This window comes from Callorhinchus milii, unplaced genomic scaffold (assembly GCF_018977255.1).
Source record: "Callorhinchus milii isolate IMCB2004 unplaced genomic scaffold, IMCB_Cmil_1.0 Scaffold11, whole genome shotgun sequence".
Lineage (NCBI taxonomy): Eukaryota > Metazoa > Chordata > Chondrichthyes > Chimaeriformes > Callorhinchidae > Callorhinchus > Callorhinchus milii.
This window is the reverse complement of record NW_024704752.1, coordinates 3,633,967-3,652,627: the sequence shown is the minus strand read 5'-3', so window position 1 is coordinate 3,652,627 and position 18,661 is coordinate 3,633,967. Positions and strand designations below refer to the sequence as shown.

At 45.3% G+C, this 18,661-nt stretch overlaps 1 protein-coding gene across 3 annotated transcripts; it reads right to left on the bottom strand.

Moving 5' to 3' along the window:
• Window positions 1-2,549: 2,549 nt before the first annotated feature.
• Window positions 2,550-18,628, bottom strand: mfsd8l1 (major facilitator superfamily domain containing 8-like 1). Of its 3 annotated transcripts, XM_007902429.2 has the most exons (13): window positions 18,505-18,628; window positions 15,040-15,225; window positions 12,757-12,819; window positions 12,236-12,355; window positions 11,986-12,065; window positions 9,229-9,556; window positions 7,927-8,000; window positions 6,641-6,724; window positions 6,194-6,323; window positions 5,768-5,890; window positions 5,359-5,489; window positions 4,432-4,562; window positions 2,550-3,429 (listed from the first exon to the last, which is right to left on the bottom strand). In XM_007902429.2, the coding sequence occupies exons 1-12, from the start codon at window positions 18,578-18,580 to the stop codon at window positions 4,476-4,478; spliced, it is 1,482 nt and encodes a 493-aa protein (XP_007900620.1). In that variant the 5' UTR covers window positions 18,581-18,628; the 3' UTR covers window positions 2,550-3,429; window positions 4,432-4,475. The 3 variants fall into 3 exon arrangements, with proteins under 3 accessions (XP_007900620.1, XP_007900621.1, XP_007900622.1); XM_007902430.2 differs by lacking the exon at window positions 5,768-5,890; XM_007902431.2 differs by lacking the exons at window positions 15,040-15,225; window positions 18,505-18,628 and adding an exon at window positions 13,921-13,936.
• Window positions 18,629-18,661: the final 33 nt, after the last annotated feature.

The window sequence follows — 18,661 nt, the reverse complement described above, 5'->3', positions numbered from 1 at the left end:
CAGTTCCAGGACTACTGGTGTCCTGGTTGGCTCACCCCAGCTTCTGCGGACCGCGGGCACTGGCAGCATCAGCATCCACAGCTACACACTCAACCTCACTAAGCCAGTCAGGAACCTGCCTACCACCACCTCCGCAACATTGCCAGACTCCGCCACTGCCTCACCCCTCAGGCTGCCAAAATCCTCACCCACACATTCGTCACATTAAGGCTCGATTATGGAAACTCCTTCCTCATCGGCCTTCCCAACTCTTGCCTTCACAAGCTGCAGATCGTCCAGAACTCTGCAGCTCGTGTACTCTCACGCACCAGGCTCCGTGACCCCATCATTCCCACCCTCGACCGACTCCACTGGCCCCGCATCCCTCAGAGGATCGAATTCAGGGCCATCCATGGCCATGCCCCCTCCTACCTCTCTGACCTGCTGACTCCCTACCAACCTGCCCGCTCCCTCCGTTCAGTGGGCTCCCGCCTGCTCCATGTCTCCCGCCCAACCTTCCCTGCCATCAGTGGCCGAGCTTTCAGCATCTCTGCCTCCAAACAATTGGAACTCCATCCCAGTCCCTTTGCCTCACTTCCTTCAAGGCCAGTCTCAAGACCCCTGACAGTCCAACGCCTTGGGATGTCCTTCCAACTTGAAAGGCGCTCTATAAATTTTGTTGTTGTTGTATCAAACGCAAGTATTATTCATCCATTTGAAGTTTTTCATTCCTGTTCAAGCTTCAAATTGTATTGGAGAGGGCTGGGGAATGTACAGAGAAGTACTTACAGGCGCGATGTGACATGAAAGGCGCTATACAAATGTAATTTGTTGCCGTTGTTCTTAATGTTAATTCTTATTAAAATGCTCCTGTTTCCTGTCACAGATCCAAAGCTTCGTGGCAAAATATTTCAGCATTAGCATTTGTCGTACGGTGACAAATATTGCAGCATCAATCTCAAAGCTCAGAGAGAGGAAGGGAAATAAAAACAAAGCCCCCTCTTGGTCAACTTCCACATGCGAATGACACCCAACTCTATCTCTCTGTCTCCACCCTTGACTCCAGGACTATTGCTGCTCTGACTGAATGTCTGTCGGACAAGATAGCCTAGGATTACTACAACAACAACAAAATTACATTTGTATAGGGCCTTTCATGTCGGGAGGACGTCCCAAGGTGCTGGACAGACAGAATTATGGACCCGAGCTGCACAGTATCCGACTTGCACAGCAGTCCTGATTAAATATAATTCTGGATGAGAGCTAATTTTCTTCAGTTGAACATCAACAAGACCGAGGCTCCCGTCAGCGCCTCCTCACCATCCATGGTTGCAAACTCCACTTTGCTAAGCCAGTCCGGGAACCTTGGTGCCTTGTTTGACCCTCAACTATCCTTTCTACCCCGCATCTGCGCCTTGATCCACTCTGCCTTCCCCCATCTCCGTACCGTCGCCCAGCTCACCAATGCCTCATACACGCCTTCATTACATCGAGGTTCGACTATGCAAACTCACTGCTTGTCGGCCTCCCCAACTCCTCCCTGCATTCAAAACTCTGCAGCCCGTGTCCTCTCCCGCATCAGGCTCCATGACCTTATCACTCCCATCTTTGCCCAACTCCACTGGCTTCCCATCACACAGAGGATTCAGTTCAAGATCCTGGTCCTCACCTTCAAAGCCTTCCATGGTCTTGCTCCCCCCACCTCTACGACCTCCAAAGCTTTACCATCCTGCTCGCTCCCTCCATTCAGCGACCTCCAGCCTGCTTCACATCCCCCGCCTCGCTCACCCCACTGCCCCCATCCTCTGGAACTCAATCCCGCAATCCCTCCGCCTCGCCCCCTCTCGCGCCTCCTTCAAGACCCACCTCTTCGACCGTGCTTTCGATCTCCCTACTTCCCGCCCTGCCGTAACTCTGTCTGTCCAGTACCTTGGGACGTCCTCTGGACATGAAAGGCGCTTTACACATGTAATTTTGATGTTGTTGCTCTAGTAATCCTAGGCTAGCTTGGCAGATAAGGAACACAACGGTTTAAGATATACAACAATGGGATTAAATATAACTAACACAGAACTATAACAAACAAAGCAGCACAATATTACATTAGTATAAAGTAATTTAAACCAACCTGACTTGCACCGTGGTCCAGTACAGGTCAGTACGTACCAGATGACAACCATTAGATAGCAACCACGAGGCACACCTGCCCGCCAAATAATTTGGGTACACCAGTGTCCATGTGACCTTCTACACTGTTTGCTAACTGCCCATCAATCGAACAACCTCGAGCCCAGATCAAGTTGCAAGTTGGGGACTTTGTATATGTTGTTTACTACTTCTTTTGCAAACAGTTTTACAACTAAATCTTTTGCTTAACCATAATCTAATTAAAGGGACAGGACTCCCCACTTCTCTTACATAATATTATATATGTTAACATATTACTGAGGGGTACAAAAAAAACAAGGTAACCATGACAGTAACCAGGATTAAAAGTAAAAAGGTATAGATATGCAAGCAAATTACACGGTCTCTACACTTTATAGTAAATCCTGTGAAGGGCTTTGAGATGGTTTGGATGAGGATTTATTATTGTAAAACAATATTTCAACTGATGCCTCGCTTGGCACAGAGTCAGTGAGCTCAAGAATAATTCGGAAACAAACACTTGACAGATTACAGCAAAATCAAGTAAATACAGATGCAGAATTCCTGGAACAGTGCTTAAATTTCGCTTCTCCAAACTTCAATCGATTTCCCGAAATATCTGTAGATCCGAAATATATTCGAAAGAGTACAAAGATGCTCCAGGGCATTGCGATGCCTTGATAAGAGATTCTCAGGAGCTAATTTTTTTTTAAGCTGTAAACGGACCACAACATTACTCAGTAATTTATTGCTGGCTTTGAACACAGTGAACTGGGCATCAATACAAAACATGCCCCAGTTAAATAAATCATGACAAGTGTAGGATTTTCACAAAGTGGCAGCATCTGTTGTCCTCGAGATTGCCATCTTAATTATTGATACCCGCGGTCACGGCTGAACAAATACTGAACGGAGGCTCGCATTATCTTTGAAACTCTATTTTGTTTTGTAACATTGATTTATTTTATTAACAAACTGCCACACAAAACCACAAGGCTTGCAATGTCTAAAATGCCTTCAAGATCATGTGTATGTCATTGCGTATCTGTACAGGGCCTAAGACAGACAGGAATACACTGCGTTGATTTCTTCACATCTTGCACTGTTCTCTCGAACATCAATTTTTTATAGTAAATGGAAATGTCACCTCGATTCTTCCATCCTTCTCCCCCCACCCCCCCTTCCAGTTGCCAAGATATACAGACAAAGTAAAACTGCACATAGTGTTCATATTAAATATGGGACCAAATGTCACAGAAGGTGCTTCAGAATTCACAATAGCAGCACAGATCCTTCAGAGACCTGAGGGAGGGCAGAGGAGAGAGATGAGAGAAGAAAAGGACGAGGGTTAAATGTAAATCAATAGTTCAAACCGTTTTCCTGCCATGAAATAGTTAACGATGAAGCAGAATTTATTGTATGGCTAGGGGTGAGGGGGTGAGAGGACACGATTCACGCAGAGAAGAATATGCACATCACAAACACACACTATACAATAGAGATTAGTTTGTAAGTACATTACACTGTGATAGAAACAAGCTGATTACACCTCCTACTTTCGCTCAGTTAACGGGTTTTAGCTGATGTGTTTTATTGAGAAAGATAAAATTCTAGACTGACACACAACAGCACGTTGCTCAATTGTGTTGAAATGAATGCAGCAGTTTACATTTATAATCGCAAGTGATCAACGGGAGGCAACAAATGCAGATTCACTGTCCTGATAAAAGTTAGAAGTAGCACGTTTTATTTTCATTTCAGAAACAGCTGATATAACAACAGCAACAGCTTGCACTTATATCGCGCCCTCCAGATAGGGTAGCGTCTCAGAGTGCTTAAAAGTGGGGGAGTGAGCATATAAAGGGGGAAGAGGGAGCAATAGGGTAGGAAGAGGATAAGACTGGGCCTTCTTCAACCAAATCTTTTTTACGATCTTTCATCAATACAAAAGTTGCTGTTACTTCTACTGAACAGGATCAGGCTCAAAACCCGGCCTATTTTTTCTCTTTTACATGACCTGCTGTGAAGCACCAGAATTTTCAGTCAGAATCTACAATTTCTATTTGAAAATTTCCAGTACTTTCTGCATATTTTATATGTATTGAGAGAGAGAGAGAGAGAGAGAAGAGACAATCGCACACACCGAGACGAGACCACACGAGACAGAGAAAGAGAAGAAATTGGCTCAACAAATGGCATTTTCGGGTTTCTTGTTTTATGTTCCGTTACTTAGAATGACAGCATTATTATTATTACTGTAGCACTTACCGTTTTCTGTAAATATATGTTCACCTGGGCAATTACCTGGTATTTTTTCCTCCTTGGGACACGTATGTCTCTCGCAGTTATCATCCTCCGCACTCTTCCTGTTCACATGTGAAATCTACAACAGGACAAGGTTCGACCAGATAGCTGTACGAAAAGGTCACCATCACCTGCAGACCAAGACAATGGTAACACACGCTTTTGTGAGTCTAATTGCATTGCCGCAGGCCCCAGCATTCAACCTGGCCTCAATCTGCAAGACAGGCTAGGCTGACTTAAATTTAAGAATGAAGAAAAATTCTTCGGTCTTAATACGGTCATCGCTTTTCCATAGTCCTGCAGGAGAATCTGCGTCCAAATTAAGACTTGTAAAATTAAGAGGCTTATAAAATTCTAGAAGTTAAGACAACAACAACTTGCATTTATATAGCGCCCCTCACACAGGGTAGCATCCCAGAGAAGTTAAGACAAAGGGTCTTCATAGGTTAAAACTTCGTAGAATACTGAGCCGTACACAAAAAAAATAAGTGAAAGGACGCATAACTCTTAGATGTGCCTTTGATTAGAAACAGCACAAATACTGGAACAATAAAACAACAAAGCATCCAACATTTAGGATAAGTAACTTCATATGAAAACTCAAGCTTCTTTTAAAAGGTCAGTGTCGTTTTATCAGGCGATGGAATACTAGTCTGATCGATGGACTTTCAATTACCTAATATAATCTCCTTTGTTTTCCCACAAAATATACAGTCAATTCACTTTACAGTATACTCTGTGAAGCGTTTTGAGACATCTCCAAGACGTTATAAGGCGCCGTATCAAATGCAAGGATTATTATTATTAAAACCTACAAGAGCAGAGCCAATTGCAATTCATTATTGTGGGAAAACTCCTGAATAGGGAAACTCCAGATTAGGCCACGAAACAGAGATAAATTTGTAACATTGCTTTAACTTTACTTACAGTCAGAAGCACCAGAAGACCCATCATCACTCCCAGCATCACATAGAGATTGTCAGTGAGTCCTCCTGCCCACATTGGGCCCAGTATTGTAGCGATCCCACCCACTGAACGCCGTAGTCCTTGACTAAACCCTATAGACAAAACAAAGCTCTTCAGTACCAGGAATCCACAGCAAAAATACCAGAGAGGATACACAGTTTGGGGATTAAATCTATAAAAACTCAATGATTATATCCCCCACCACCCCACATAAAATCCTTCAAAATTAGTGTTCAATCTAATAAAAGCCAGAAACAAACAGGCTTCAAAATGAGGCAGACATCCAGTCCTCACCAATTTGGCGCAATAGTGAAAATGACTTAAAACAAGTTTACCACAAGTGTTAAAAAAACACACACACATCACTTGCCTTGTGTTTTCTCTGCTGTAACCTTTGAGAATAAAGAGACTTGCGAAACGGCAACAAATGGCAGGCCGAGAATTTGGAGGAACACACCGACTACAAACTCGGACAGTAAGGTGGCAAAGCTCCCTTCAAAGGGAATATAAGACAAGAGGATGACACTGGTAAAGGCTCGGCAAAGGTTCGAAGGTCAACTCAAGGCTAACTGGTCAGAAGATTAACTCAGAGGACATTCGTGTATGTTAGTTACTCTTATGCGCCACAGCAAATGCATTTATTGAAGTATGATTTCATTTCAGCCACAAAATATACAGTCGATTCACTTTATAATGTATTCTGTGAAGCGCTTTGAGACGTCTCAATTGCACGAAAAGGCCCTATGTCAAGCACAAGGATTATTATTATTATTAAATCGTGAACTGGAAATGGTACCTCTGGGGTTCGCCAGGAAGATTAAGCACCAGACACAAGAAACATTGCATATGATCAGCCCCACGGCTAGGATGACGCGATCAGCAAACTTTGCACTCAGCCACCTCACAAAAAAGAATCCAGCTATCACCTGATGAGAAAAAGTACTTTAACAGAGCAACTTGAGTCACCTGACTATAATTTGGAAATCAAATCAGCCCTTTCTTTAATATTTAAAATCATATTGAAATCCTCCACCCAAAGGGCTGAATTTTCTCATGGGACTCGTTTGTCAATTCAATCAATTCACTTTACAGTATCTGCCGTGATGAAAAGATCTTATATCAAATGCAAGGATTATTATTATTTTACAAATTATCTATCGCACACATTGGCAATAGATGATCATTAGTTTGAAGATGATTCTCCAAAAGTCAGTATGGTTTTGAACCCTAGTCAGTTACTTACCTCAACCCCACATAAACAATACATCAGACTGTTCTCCAGCTCTCCAAAGTTGAAATATTTCTGGGTAATCGGAGTCACCATTGTCTGGAAATTACAGAATACGGCTTATTTGCAACTTGCATTTACATAGCAGCCTTCATGCAGAGTGGCATCCCAGAGCGCTTTACAGTGGCAGAGCACGATGCTGATCTGGGGGAGGGGGAGGTGACCGCGGAACGGTCAAATAGGAAGATCTTCAGGCTCGACCTGAAGATGAGGAAGGAGGGGGCAAGGCAGAGGGATAGAGGAAGAGTTCCAATGCAGTAAACAACCGTGAGGAATTTGGTACAGGGCACAAGTTTAGGGCACGATTTCTTGCTCAAAACACCATGCCCTGTGAATCCCTTTGCTCTACACCACACTAAAGCAATGTCTCAATACTGTTTTGCATGTAGAGGTTACAGGGAGGAAATTGCATTGAGGTACCTTGTAGTTGTATTGTATGAGGAAGTTTGTTAAGCTTTAGCACTCCCATTCTAAGCAAATATGATTAATCTCCCCACAAGCTTCAATTTGTTTTCCCTTGTAAAAGGTGATGTTCCTATGCAACATGGTCCAAAGTCAATCCAATGACTGTGTGTACTGTTTGTGCAGGATGCCTTTGATCTGATCTCCTACTTTTACTCACCCAGTCCATGCATCTGTTGACAGTAGCCAAACCCTGAGATTAATTCTCAACCAAGGTGTGTTTGTTGCCCCAGGTCACAGCAATACAAATGCTTTCTCTGAACTGCTGCTTCAAAGGTGACATGTGGGTGGAAGTGGATCTAGGAGAATGCCTTTAATTTGCTAAGCCTGAAGGTTTTGTAACAGAGGGTTGAAAACAATAGAAGATATGTTCACCCACCAGTGTGATTTGCACGAAGCTTTTTCTTTTAGGGATATGGAGCATTATGTACCCAAGCCTTCGCTCTTGCCAACCTGCGCCAAATACTCTCCAGAATTAGGTAATTGCCCTCTCGGGAGAGAGTGAACATTGCATTCTGTACACAAGGAAATTTCCATGCATCGGCGGCAAACATACAAGAAGAACTGGTAGTCTTTTGGGATACATTGAAGCATGGTGATGGGGTTTCTTCACGTGTCAAGATACCTGGCTGGCCAAAAAGAAATACTGAAATATTCTGCACACTCTTTAAAATTCAAAGACAACGAATGGTTTTAAGATTAAGACAGAGAGAAATATCAGAACTCGAGTTCAGTACTGAAGTGAATACTTCAGGGATCACAGCCTGGCTGTTCCATACCTCTAGAGCTGTCTGATTGAAGAGCGTAATGAACTGGGCTGTAAGAACCACCACCACTTCCTCACGGAGATACTCTGCAATGTAAAACAGTTACATGTCCGACTGAGTAAAGGCTGCGTTTAACTCTGAGCTTCGAGAATAATGAACTTTGGCAAAGACATTGGTGTACTTCAAATAGGCGTAATAGAAGAATGAAGAATAAGCACAATTCACTTCAACGTTTGCTCTTCCGGTCAGTTTGTTTTCCCAAAATGTGTCAAGATTATTACACAGGCTGGGAACTCCCCTCTCCCTCCCCATCCAACCCATCCTCTCCAGGCTCCACTGGCTCCCTGTATGAACTTCAACATCATACCTCCACAATCAACACCAGCACCTCGCTTCTACCCATACATACCCTTGCTCTTTCACTGATCTACTGCTCCCTCATCAATCCCTCCTTCCTCCACATCTGCACCAGAAAGTGATATCTCTGGCAACCTGACAACCGAGAAGTCGGTTATTTTTTAGCTATCGGATCCGTATCAATGGCCAAAGTCTACCCCACGTCCACTGGGTACCTTTTTTAAAAAAAAACCATTGTCTGGCTCAATAACCTGTCATTTTTAGCCAGAACAAAAATAGGAATATTGGCTGCACTGCTTGCAAACCCTTTTGTGTTCACCAGGTGGCACATTACTAAACGAGCAAGCAAAATCTCCCCAAGGAACAGCGCTAAAACAGTGTGAAATTGAGAGATGTGCCATTATTCAAGCCGTAGCGAGCAGTATAAAACAGTGTGTAGAAAGAAACAACACATTCTAGTTATGCTCAAACCGACGGCAAACCTAACCTACACAATACAGAGGCACTACACATCAGTCTACGCTAACACTCCATTGCAGTCTGGGGGATTGCTATTTTGTTGAAGGTACCAACTCAGTCATTTGGTTTCAGCCACCTTCTCCCTTCAATTTAATTCTTCCCCTACCCCCCCCAGTTTGGGCTCCCTGAAGCGCTTTGAGACGGCTTGCTGGCATGAAAGAAGCTGCATACACGTAAACTGCCATCATCAATTAGCGTACGGTGTCTAGAGTGCATGTGTGTGTGTGGGGGGGGTATGGATATTCCTGAAAATGGGATCAAACTCTGCCGTGGGTTATGTGGATGGTTTTGAAAGGAACACTGAGTTTGAAGAGGAGAAAGGCATCAAGTGATGTGTTGGAGCTCATGGACTAAAATGGAGATTAATGTGTGTGCGTGTGTTTGTGGTATGTGTGTTGGAATAGATTCGAATGACAGCCGTAAATTTGACCTACTTACCTTTAGTGGCACTGAAATTGTGCAAGGGACTCTCGTTCCGTTTGTCTTCATCCTCTACATGCCCGTTGGGGATGTACCGATACTCGTCTTCGACCGTCCCACCAGTCGTGGCAGCCAGTAACTGATCACTGTCGTTAATGCTACCGTACCCCAAGTTCTCCGGAGCCTCAAAGCCCTCATCAGACTGGACCAGGGCCTTTACTTCCTCCTCCAATGGGCCCGAAACCGCTGTTGTTGTTTGATGATCGTATTTGTGAACCACGGGAAGGTCATAATACATAAAGACTATAATTATTTGAAGAACGATCCACATAAAACACATGAACAGCTGCAAGAGACAAAAGTCACATGAACAGACAGATTGGGTTGCTCACCGGCAGTAAACTCGATAAATGGCATACAAATAAGCGTCTTTCTCTACATACTTTGTCGAGGGAGCAGTGATTTTCAGAGGAAACTAGTACTCGGCATCTTAAAGCCTTTGTAAAATCATCGTTTACAGTCCATGAGGCGCAAATTGCAAATCATATTACACCCTTAAAGGGAAATAACAATATCTTAACTCAACAAAGTGATAAAGGTGCTAGGATTATTGCATGCAAGGATTATTATTATTATTATTTTTATTATAGGGACAGTGCCAGACAGACACACATTCTATTGAGTCCTAGGGACTTAAACATATCATTTGTCAGTTTTGATAATTTTCCAAGGCTCTCAGATACCGTAGCCACATCAGTGACACGAGTTAACAGGGAGGCTACATCCATCCTTGGCAGCTCGGTTCATTTCAACAGCTACCAACAGCGCTGTTGAAACAAATGGAGCCAATCTGCAGAAATCCTTAACTGATGCAGCACCGGATAAACAGAGTCACAGTGGAGGCCATGAAACCCAATGAGTGCTGGAAACTCCTTCGCTGAAGTGATCTATTCTGATGTCAATTCCTGCTCTTTTCCTTCACTCTTTTAAATTATCTTCATTCAACTCCCAATTAAGTATATTTCAGCCAGGGCGAGCAGAGCTAAATTGTTCACTGCTTGATCCAAGTGACCCAGATAAACCATAGAAACGACGAGATTCTTGCCAATGCAGTAGAACGTTTCTTTAATAAAGTCCCTCTGCTCAGCGACTAAACTGATGCCCCTCCAATTGGGTTTCCATGTTGCCCACAGCACGGAATCTGCTCTGATCAAGGTCACAAATGACATTCTGACCATGTGTGACCAAGGCTCCCTCTGCCTCCTCTTCCTTCGCAACCTCTCCGCCGCCTTTGATACTGTGGACCACTCAATCCTCCTCTACCGCCTTTCCTCCCACCTCAGCCTTCAAGGGTCTGCCCTTGACTGGTTCAGGTCCTACCTTTCATAACCTCTGCAAACGGCTTCTCTTCCAGCTCCCGCAACATCTTGTGCTGCGTTCCTCAGGGTTCTGTCCTCGGTCCCCTCCTCTTCAACCTCTACATGCTCCCCCTTGGTGACATCATCCACAGACATGGGGTAAATTTCCACACGTATGCGAATGACACCCAACTCTATCTCTCTGCCTCCACCCTCAACTCCAGGACTACTGGCGTCCTGAGCGACTGCCTGTCCGACATCAAGTTCTGGTTGAGGGATAACTTTCTCCAACTGAATGTCAGCAAGACCGGGGCCCTCCCGATTGGCTCACGCCAGCGCCTCCGCTCCTCGGGAGCTGGCAGTATCAGCCTCCATTGCTGCACACTCAACCTCACTAAGTCAGTCAGGAACCTGGGTGTCTTGTTTGATCCTGAACTGTCCTTTTTCCCCCACATCCGCGCCATGACTGGCACTGCTTACCACCACCTCTGCAACATTACCAGACTCTGTCACTGCCTCACCCCTCAGGCTGCCCAAACCCTCACCCACGCATTCGTCACATCAAGGCTCGATTATGGAAACTCCCTCATTGGCCTTCCCAACTCTTCCCTTCACAAGCTGCAGATCATCCAAAACTCTGCAGCTCGTGTACTCTCGCGCACCAGGCTCCGTGACCCCATCACTCCCATCCTCGCCCGACCCCACTGGCTCCCCATCCCCCAGAGGATCGAGTTCAAGATTCTCGTCCTCACTTTCAAGGCCATTGATGGCCTTCCCCCTCCAACCTCTCTGACCTGCTGACTCCCTACCAACCTACCCGCTCCCTCCATTCAGCAGCTCCCTCCATGTCTCCCGCCCGACCTGCTCTACCATCGATGGCCGGGCTTTCAGTCTCTCTGCCTCCACACTCTGGAAACATCCCACAGACCCTTTGCCTCGCTTCCTCTCTTGCCTCCTTGAAGGGCGGTCTCAAGACCCTCCTCTTTGATTGTGCCTTCAGTCGCCCTCCCACCTCCCTGCTTTCCCTCAACCATACCCCACCCCTCCCCCATGCTCGGATCCTGACCCCTGACTGTCCAGCGCGTTGGGATGTCCTCCCGACGTGAAATGTAATTTTGTTGTTGTTGTGTTGTACGTTCCTCGTGACTGATAATTGGTGTTTTTCTCAAACACAACCTTATAGTAAGGGATAGAACTGGACACAGATTTGGGGAACTTCAAAATGGACAACCTTCTGTAAAATGTAAATGTAATTTAAAATACTGGAGAAATGGACGGAAAAGATCTGCAGCGATCTAATAAACTAGCTGAATGTCCTCCTCCTGTTTCCCTATCGACTACTTATCCTACCTGCCCAAAGGCTGCTGATTATCAAATTCTGGGTTGGATAAAACAAAATAGCCAGAGCAATTCTTACCCCAGGTGATGTGTACTTATTCACTTCAAATGGCCCCAGCTTGAATTTACAGAGTCTCAGGAATAGATTAAATCCTGGCCCTGAAAATTTAGATACAAAACCAAATCCTGTTTACGGACACATTGTGGAACAACAAAGTTTTGAACTCTTAACAGCGCTGAACGCAGCAGTTTCACGTTTTCGACCAACCGACCAAGACACGTCTTAAATAAATTGCGCGTTCTCCTACGTGTTGAATGCATTTATTTACCGATCAGCAGTCCAGCCTGTCGGGCAGCCATCACAACAGCAAACACAGTGGCTCGTTCCTCGGACGTAGTGGAACGCGTAAGGTAGCCGAATATCGATGCCCCCGCGCCCGTGCCAATCCCTGCAGAATAACATTGAAAGACATTGCTCTTTCGGGTAGAGGGTGAAGGGATTTCTGGGCAAGCGCTGTTCACTAGTCGGCTCCAGTGAGATCATTGGAACATAACTGTATACATATACACAATGACATGTGTAAAGCTCGATTCATGTCGAGAGGACGTCCCAAGGCGCTAAACAGTCAGGGATTTGGACCCGGGGGGAGTGGGGGGTAAGGGAGGGTGGAGGGCAGGGAGAGTGGACAACAGGGAGGGTGATGGGGTGCCAAAGGCGCGTTTGAAGAGGAGGGTCTTGAGACATGTCTTGAAGGAGGTCAGGGAGGGAGCGAGGCAAAGGGAATGTGGGATGGAGTTCCAAAGGGTGGGGGGGGGGGAGAAGTAAAGCTCTTTTATCAAGGATCCGTACCTGCTACGAGCCGACTTGCCAGCAGTAACCATTTTGAATAGCCCATGAAGTACATGAAATTGCCTGAAAACAAGGTTTCAACAGTTAAACCAGCAAATTGAACGCAAATTTTACCAAACTCCATCTTTGTCTCCGGGTCTTTTATTTTTGATTCTTACATTTTCCGCTGTCCAAACACACTGCGCATTGATATAGACAAAATCAGACAAAGCTTAACCCACCCATCTTACCCATTCGTCTCCCAAGCAACACTCACGACTGTTTCCATTGGAAACTCTTGTCAACTTTGGAATCTGTTCATTTTCTTTTTGACCGACAGGAACAATGGCCTCGATCTATCGTGGGCAAGATTAGGTCCGGACAATCTCTTATTGGGAGGTTTCAAAAGTTGCTGAATTTTACAGCTCAGAAAAAGAGGCTATTCGGCTCATCGTGCCTGTGCCAGCTCTCTGAAACAGCTGTGTGTTTCCTGCCCACTGCCTCTCCTTTACCTATCTCCCTTTTAGATTCGTTTTTTCTTTTTCAAATAGTTGTCAGATTCCCTTTTGAAATCTATTGTGGATTCTGCTTCAATCATCACTAATTGGTAGGGCAAAGAATTCTCCTAACCTCTCTCGATTAGATCAGTTTTGGTAACGCTTGAACTGTACACCCTCAAGTTACTGACTGAAGTGCTCTGGGACGCTACCCTGCTTGAGGGGCATCATTTAAATGCAAGTTGCTGGTGTTGACTCACTGACCAGTGAGAAATCGTGGGCAAACATAGCCTGGATCCCTCCCTGTCAAGCTAGTTCCAATCTATCTGAAAGCACGGCTCTTCAACTCCAGTTAGTATACTTCAGTTAAGACAAGGACATTGTACGCACAGAAAACAACTGGAGAACAAGTCACATCATGTTAGTGCAGAGAGACATGTCATGTCACAGAATGCTAATACAAAGGTTAGATTCCCCCACTCTGCTGATCTTTGCGATATTGCTATGTCAGCCAGGGCATGAAGGAGGCAGTGTTAATCCCGCTTATACAATCAAGCAATAATTTTTACTTGTCCCGCTATGTACGTCTGCGTAGGTGGTACATTTGCTTGAGGTACAAGAGAGGAGGAATGCAAGGAGCTTTGTGTTTAAAAAAGACACAGAAAATACAGAAAAAAAAGGCATTTACCTCATTAACGTGCTGCTTCATGCACAATTTGCATTATGATTGATTTTTTTGCAATTATTAATCGCCTGAGGAAGTAAATGACCAAAAGTATCATGCTCAACAGAGTTAAAACCATTGAGTTTCTCACCCACCTTTGAAGGTTATCGAATACAGTCCCACATTTCTCACCACTTACCACATTCCACAAATGAAATTTCCATTTCAAAAGAGCTGGAACTACTTTGTTTTGTAATGCTTCATCATTAGGTTTATATTTAATAACCTTGTATAGTCTACCATCGCACCAAACAGATTTTCCACCCAGCTCCTTTCTAAGGTTTACTAACATAGCATTAACGGCTTGGCTAGGCATCCATTTTCACAAGCAGACTATGGTTAACAGCCACAGAGACAAGACATTTAGCCCATCAAGTCTCCGCTGAGGATTTTCTCCTTCTTCAACCATTTATCCATTTCCCCCCCTTTAAAACAATTGATGGAGTCTGTTTGAAGAGTTTGTGATATCTAGATAGCCATTCTGAGGGGGATGAGGAGAGAAATATTAAGGTCTTCTCTTGTTTGAGCCTGGCCAGGGTTTTGCGCTAGTGTCCCCTGGTTCAGCAAACACAGTTTCCAGTTCAGTCCAGTCCTCTCCTGCTTAGGTTCACTGTATTCTTTCCCTTCCGCTATTTAACCATTTCCGCTAGTTAACTGCTGTGCACATTTGGCTGCCGTGTTTCACTCACAAAATACAGACAATTCATTTTACAGTATAGTCTGTGAAGTGCTTTGAGATGTCTCAATGATGTGATAAGGCACCATATCAAATGCAAGAATTATTATTATTATTTTATAGCCCTGTATCACATTCTCACTCACATCTTGGGCGAAGAAGGATTATTATTCTGCTATTAAGAACAGAATCCCTTCCTTCCTCCAAAGGATTGCGGTTGATGGGTTGACTAAGGAACATACAATAGAAATATATGCGTACTGGTTATCTTTTCTCCTCTCTCCATCCATTTCCCTTCCCAGGTCAGCCATGCAGCCAATGCCCCCAGAACCCTCTTATCAGCATTGACCGGGCACACAGATTACAAAACCGCTGGAGACAAATAAAACTGGATAGGATTAACTCACCCGCAATCTCAAACAAATTGGCAAACAATATGATTGACTTGGTCTTCCGGGTTCGGTCTGACAGGTGTCCAAAGATGGGGCCCGCGAGCAGCCCAGTGAAGCTGAATGCAGACAGTCCCAAGCCCAAAAAATAAGGTTCGGCATTGAGTGTCTGAAGGTAAGCCCAGATTGTCGGAAGGATAACAGCTGCACACAAACAGGGGTAAACCAGATAAGTTCTCTGAATCAACAACAACAGCAATGTGCATTGAGTGTGCCCTTCATGCGGGGCAGGGTCCCGGAGTGTTTTTCCGGGATTAATTTCTATTTCTAATGAGTTTGTAATTTCCGCTGGCTAGGTAAGAAATACTGTAGATAAACGGGGTTATTCTGACAAAATATCCCCAAAATGCTGCTTTACATTTTGCCCTTTGTCCCACTTAATTTTCTACAACATAATTACATTACGTAGGGTTGCAGGGTTGAGGCTGTTTACTGGCTTTCAACATACAGACACACAGAAAGGTTTTGGACTTCGGTTTGTTGTGAAATGTACATATACAGCTGTACTCTTTTTAAGAATTCAAGTTAGAATCTAAGACAAATCTGAACAGAATTGGCAAATGTCAAATGTTCAGGTCAAATTCCCAAAGGTCTGTTGAACTAATCCTTTAATGCTCCTCAGATATCACTGTTCCTTGAAATTTCACACTTTATACACAGAAATCTAAGTGAAAGTTAAGCAGGCTGGTTGGAACAGATTTTTGGAGGAATGTTGTATTTTTCAATTAGCACCACAATACAATTAAATCAATTATTATTACAATATAATGCTACTTTTGTATAGCTCCTTTCACACTAGGATGACCTCCCAAGGCCCTGGACAGGTAGGGATTTGGACCCAAGGAAGGGTTTGCGATCAGGGAGGGTGGAGGTCAGGGAGGATGGTTGAAGGCACGGTCGAAGAGGATGGTCTTGAAATGTGCCTTGAAGGAGGCAAGGGAGGAAGCGAGGCGAAGGGAATGTGGGACGGAGTCCCAAAGCGTGGAGGCAGTTATTAATCAATCATGATCATCTCATCAACGTTAAGGAAAGTAACAACCTCAAAACTGCTCTTTACAATTGGCAAGCCTACATGTGCAGAAATTAAGAGTTGCCAAAGTGTGGTGCGTGGTAGTTCACATCTGGATTCAGAAAACAGCACGCTACAATGGTATGCCAACCAAAGCACATGTGGACTTTGACAATAACTGGACCGCACGCACTTTCATTGCCTTGTTTACCCTACTGGAAGAAGCCTATCTCTGCTGGAACATGTATTGTAGCACTGGGAACCTTTACGCTCTCTGGAAAACGATCCCCGCTTCTAAGTGAAACTTTAAAGCAAGCATTCCGAAACAAGAAAGAGGTCAAAGGCACCTCCCAGAAACTCGGTCCAAATTTCAAACTCGTGAACATTTTAACAGTGATCAGAAAGAGTCAAGAGAACGAGCGGTTTCATTGACCACTGTGGATGGCAGCTCACTTACATGGGGGCGAATGTACAGTAAATACACTGAATGAGGGGATGAAACTTTCGCACACTGCGCAGTCATTTGCTTATTCCATTTTTTTTTGTTGAACATTGCAGAATTGCCTTTTTCAGGGACGACTGGGGGATTGTAACTACTTTCGGCCAGATTCGAAGAGGAAAGGTTAATGGAAACAGCAAAAGGATAGCTTGGTTCGGGTGACCACACCATAAAATATTAACACAATGGAACGCAACTGATGAAAGACTTTGCACCTTCCCAGCCAAAGCAATCACTCTCTTCCTTCCCACCCCTCTACCCCCCGCCCGCCATCTTCTAATTCCTTGTCCTAACCTTTCAGTCCCTCCACGTTCTTGCCGCACCTGTACGACTTGCTTACCGACTCACTGCTTCCCTCTGCCCTCAACATGTCCTCAAACCCCACCTTCAGCGGTCAAGCTTTTAACCTATCAGCCCCCAAATCGCTTCTTCCCTCACTCTTTAAAGGACCCTCACTCTGTGAAACCTCCATCCTGGAGATCCTTCACCTCCTCCTTTCCCCTCACCTCCTCAAGACCTTCCTCTTTGACCATCTTCCAACCCACTCCAGCCCCCAGCGCAGGTGCAATCCCTGAACCATCCAGCATGTTGGGATGTTCTCCCGACGTGAACGGCTCCGTATAAACTTAAATCTGTGCTGTACTGGGCATTAACTATTCTCTTACTGATAAATACTGGGATTGCGAGGGGATTTTTACCGCAGCAAGAGGCTGACGGGAGCTTCAGGATGTGATACAATGTGTACAATTCACTTACGCTGGATATAATAATGACAAATAATAATAATAATCCTTGTATTTGTTATAGCGCCTCATCATGCCATTGAGGCGTCTCAAAAGCGCTTCACAGAATATACTGTAAAGTGAATTCTCTGTGCATTTTGTGAGCGAAACGCAGCCATTTGCGCACAGCCGTGTCCCACAAACAGTGGTGGATCCGCAAGCGTTTTCTTTTAGGAGGGATTATTACCCCCGGAAAGCGATCCGACGATTGACTAACAACCGGGCTCTTACTTAGTGCTGGGAAAAAAAGAGGCGGGTGGAGTTTGGAAATCCGTCTAAATTTTCAGCCGGTCTGGGAACCGAAGCCGGGGTTCGCTCGCTTGCGAGGCGAGCGCCCTGATCAACACCCTGCAGGGCTGCCCCGCACGGCTCCATGAGGACGAGCACGTGTTTTGACTCGGAGATGAACTATAAAGAGCGCTGCAAGATTCCAGACTGACAGATGCCGGGATTGCGAGCGGATTATTTATTGTGTGACCCGGTCAGGGGGCTGGGAGGAGCCTCGGCGCTGGCGCCCGGGAACATTTAGACGTATTTCCTTACTCTGTTCACCCGGCACATCAAGCCTGGCCCCCGCCCCCTCACCACAAGCGCTTGGAGGCGTCGCAACGACATGATAAGGCGCTGTATTAAAGGCACGGATTATTATTATTACTATCCCTCTCACTCTCTCTCTTTCCTAATTCCTCCATCCTCTCTCCCTCCACATTCTAACCCCCCCCCCCACCCCACCTCTCTCTCTCTCTCCTCACACATTCCCTCTTTCTCTCCACACACACATTCCCTCTTTCTCTCCACACACACATTCCCTCTTTCTCTCCACACACACATTCCCTCTTTCTCTCCACACACATTCCCTCTCTCCACACACACATTCCCTCTCTCTCTCCACACACACATTCCCTCTCTCTCTCTCCACACACACATTCCCTCTTTCTCTCCACACACATTCCCTCTTTCTCTCCACACACATTCCCTCTCTCCTCACACACATTCCCTCTTTCTCTCCTCACACACATTCCCTCTTTCTCTCCTCACACACATTCCCTCTCTCCTCACACACATTCCCTCTTTCTCTCCTCACACACATTCCCCCTCTCCTCCCCCCCCCCCCCCCCCCCCGGGCCGCTCACCATACTCGATGCCGCTGAAGAGGAAGAGGAGGCCGATGCTGATGTTTGTCAGGCGGCGCCGGGTCCGCAGCTCCATAGCGACCGCAACCACCTCTGGGCCGCCCCCACAGCGCCCGCGGTTACGTCACTCACATGGGCGGGGCTTCACACCCAGAGG

Excerpts from the sequence above, each read along its gene's own strand:
- mfsd8l1 (XM_007902429.2), bottom strand. The coding sequence starts at position 18,580 with ATGGAGCTGCGGACCCGGCGCCGCCTGACAAACATCAGCATCGGCCTC. Across the intron at positions 12,820-15,039 it reads CAATTTGTTTGAGATTGCGG|GCAATTTCATGTACTTCATG; the intron begins GTGAGTTAATCC and ends CCTTGTTTTCAG. Across the intron at positions 5,490-5,767 it reads TACAGCAGAGAAAACACAAG|GGTTTAGTCAAGGACTACGG; the intron begins GCAAGTGATGTG and ends TTTTGTCTATAG.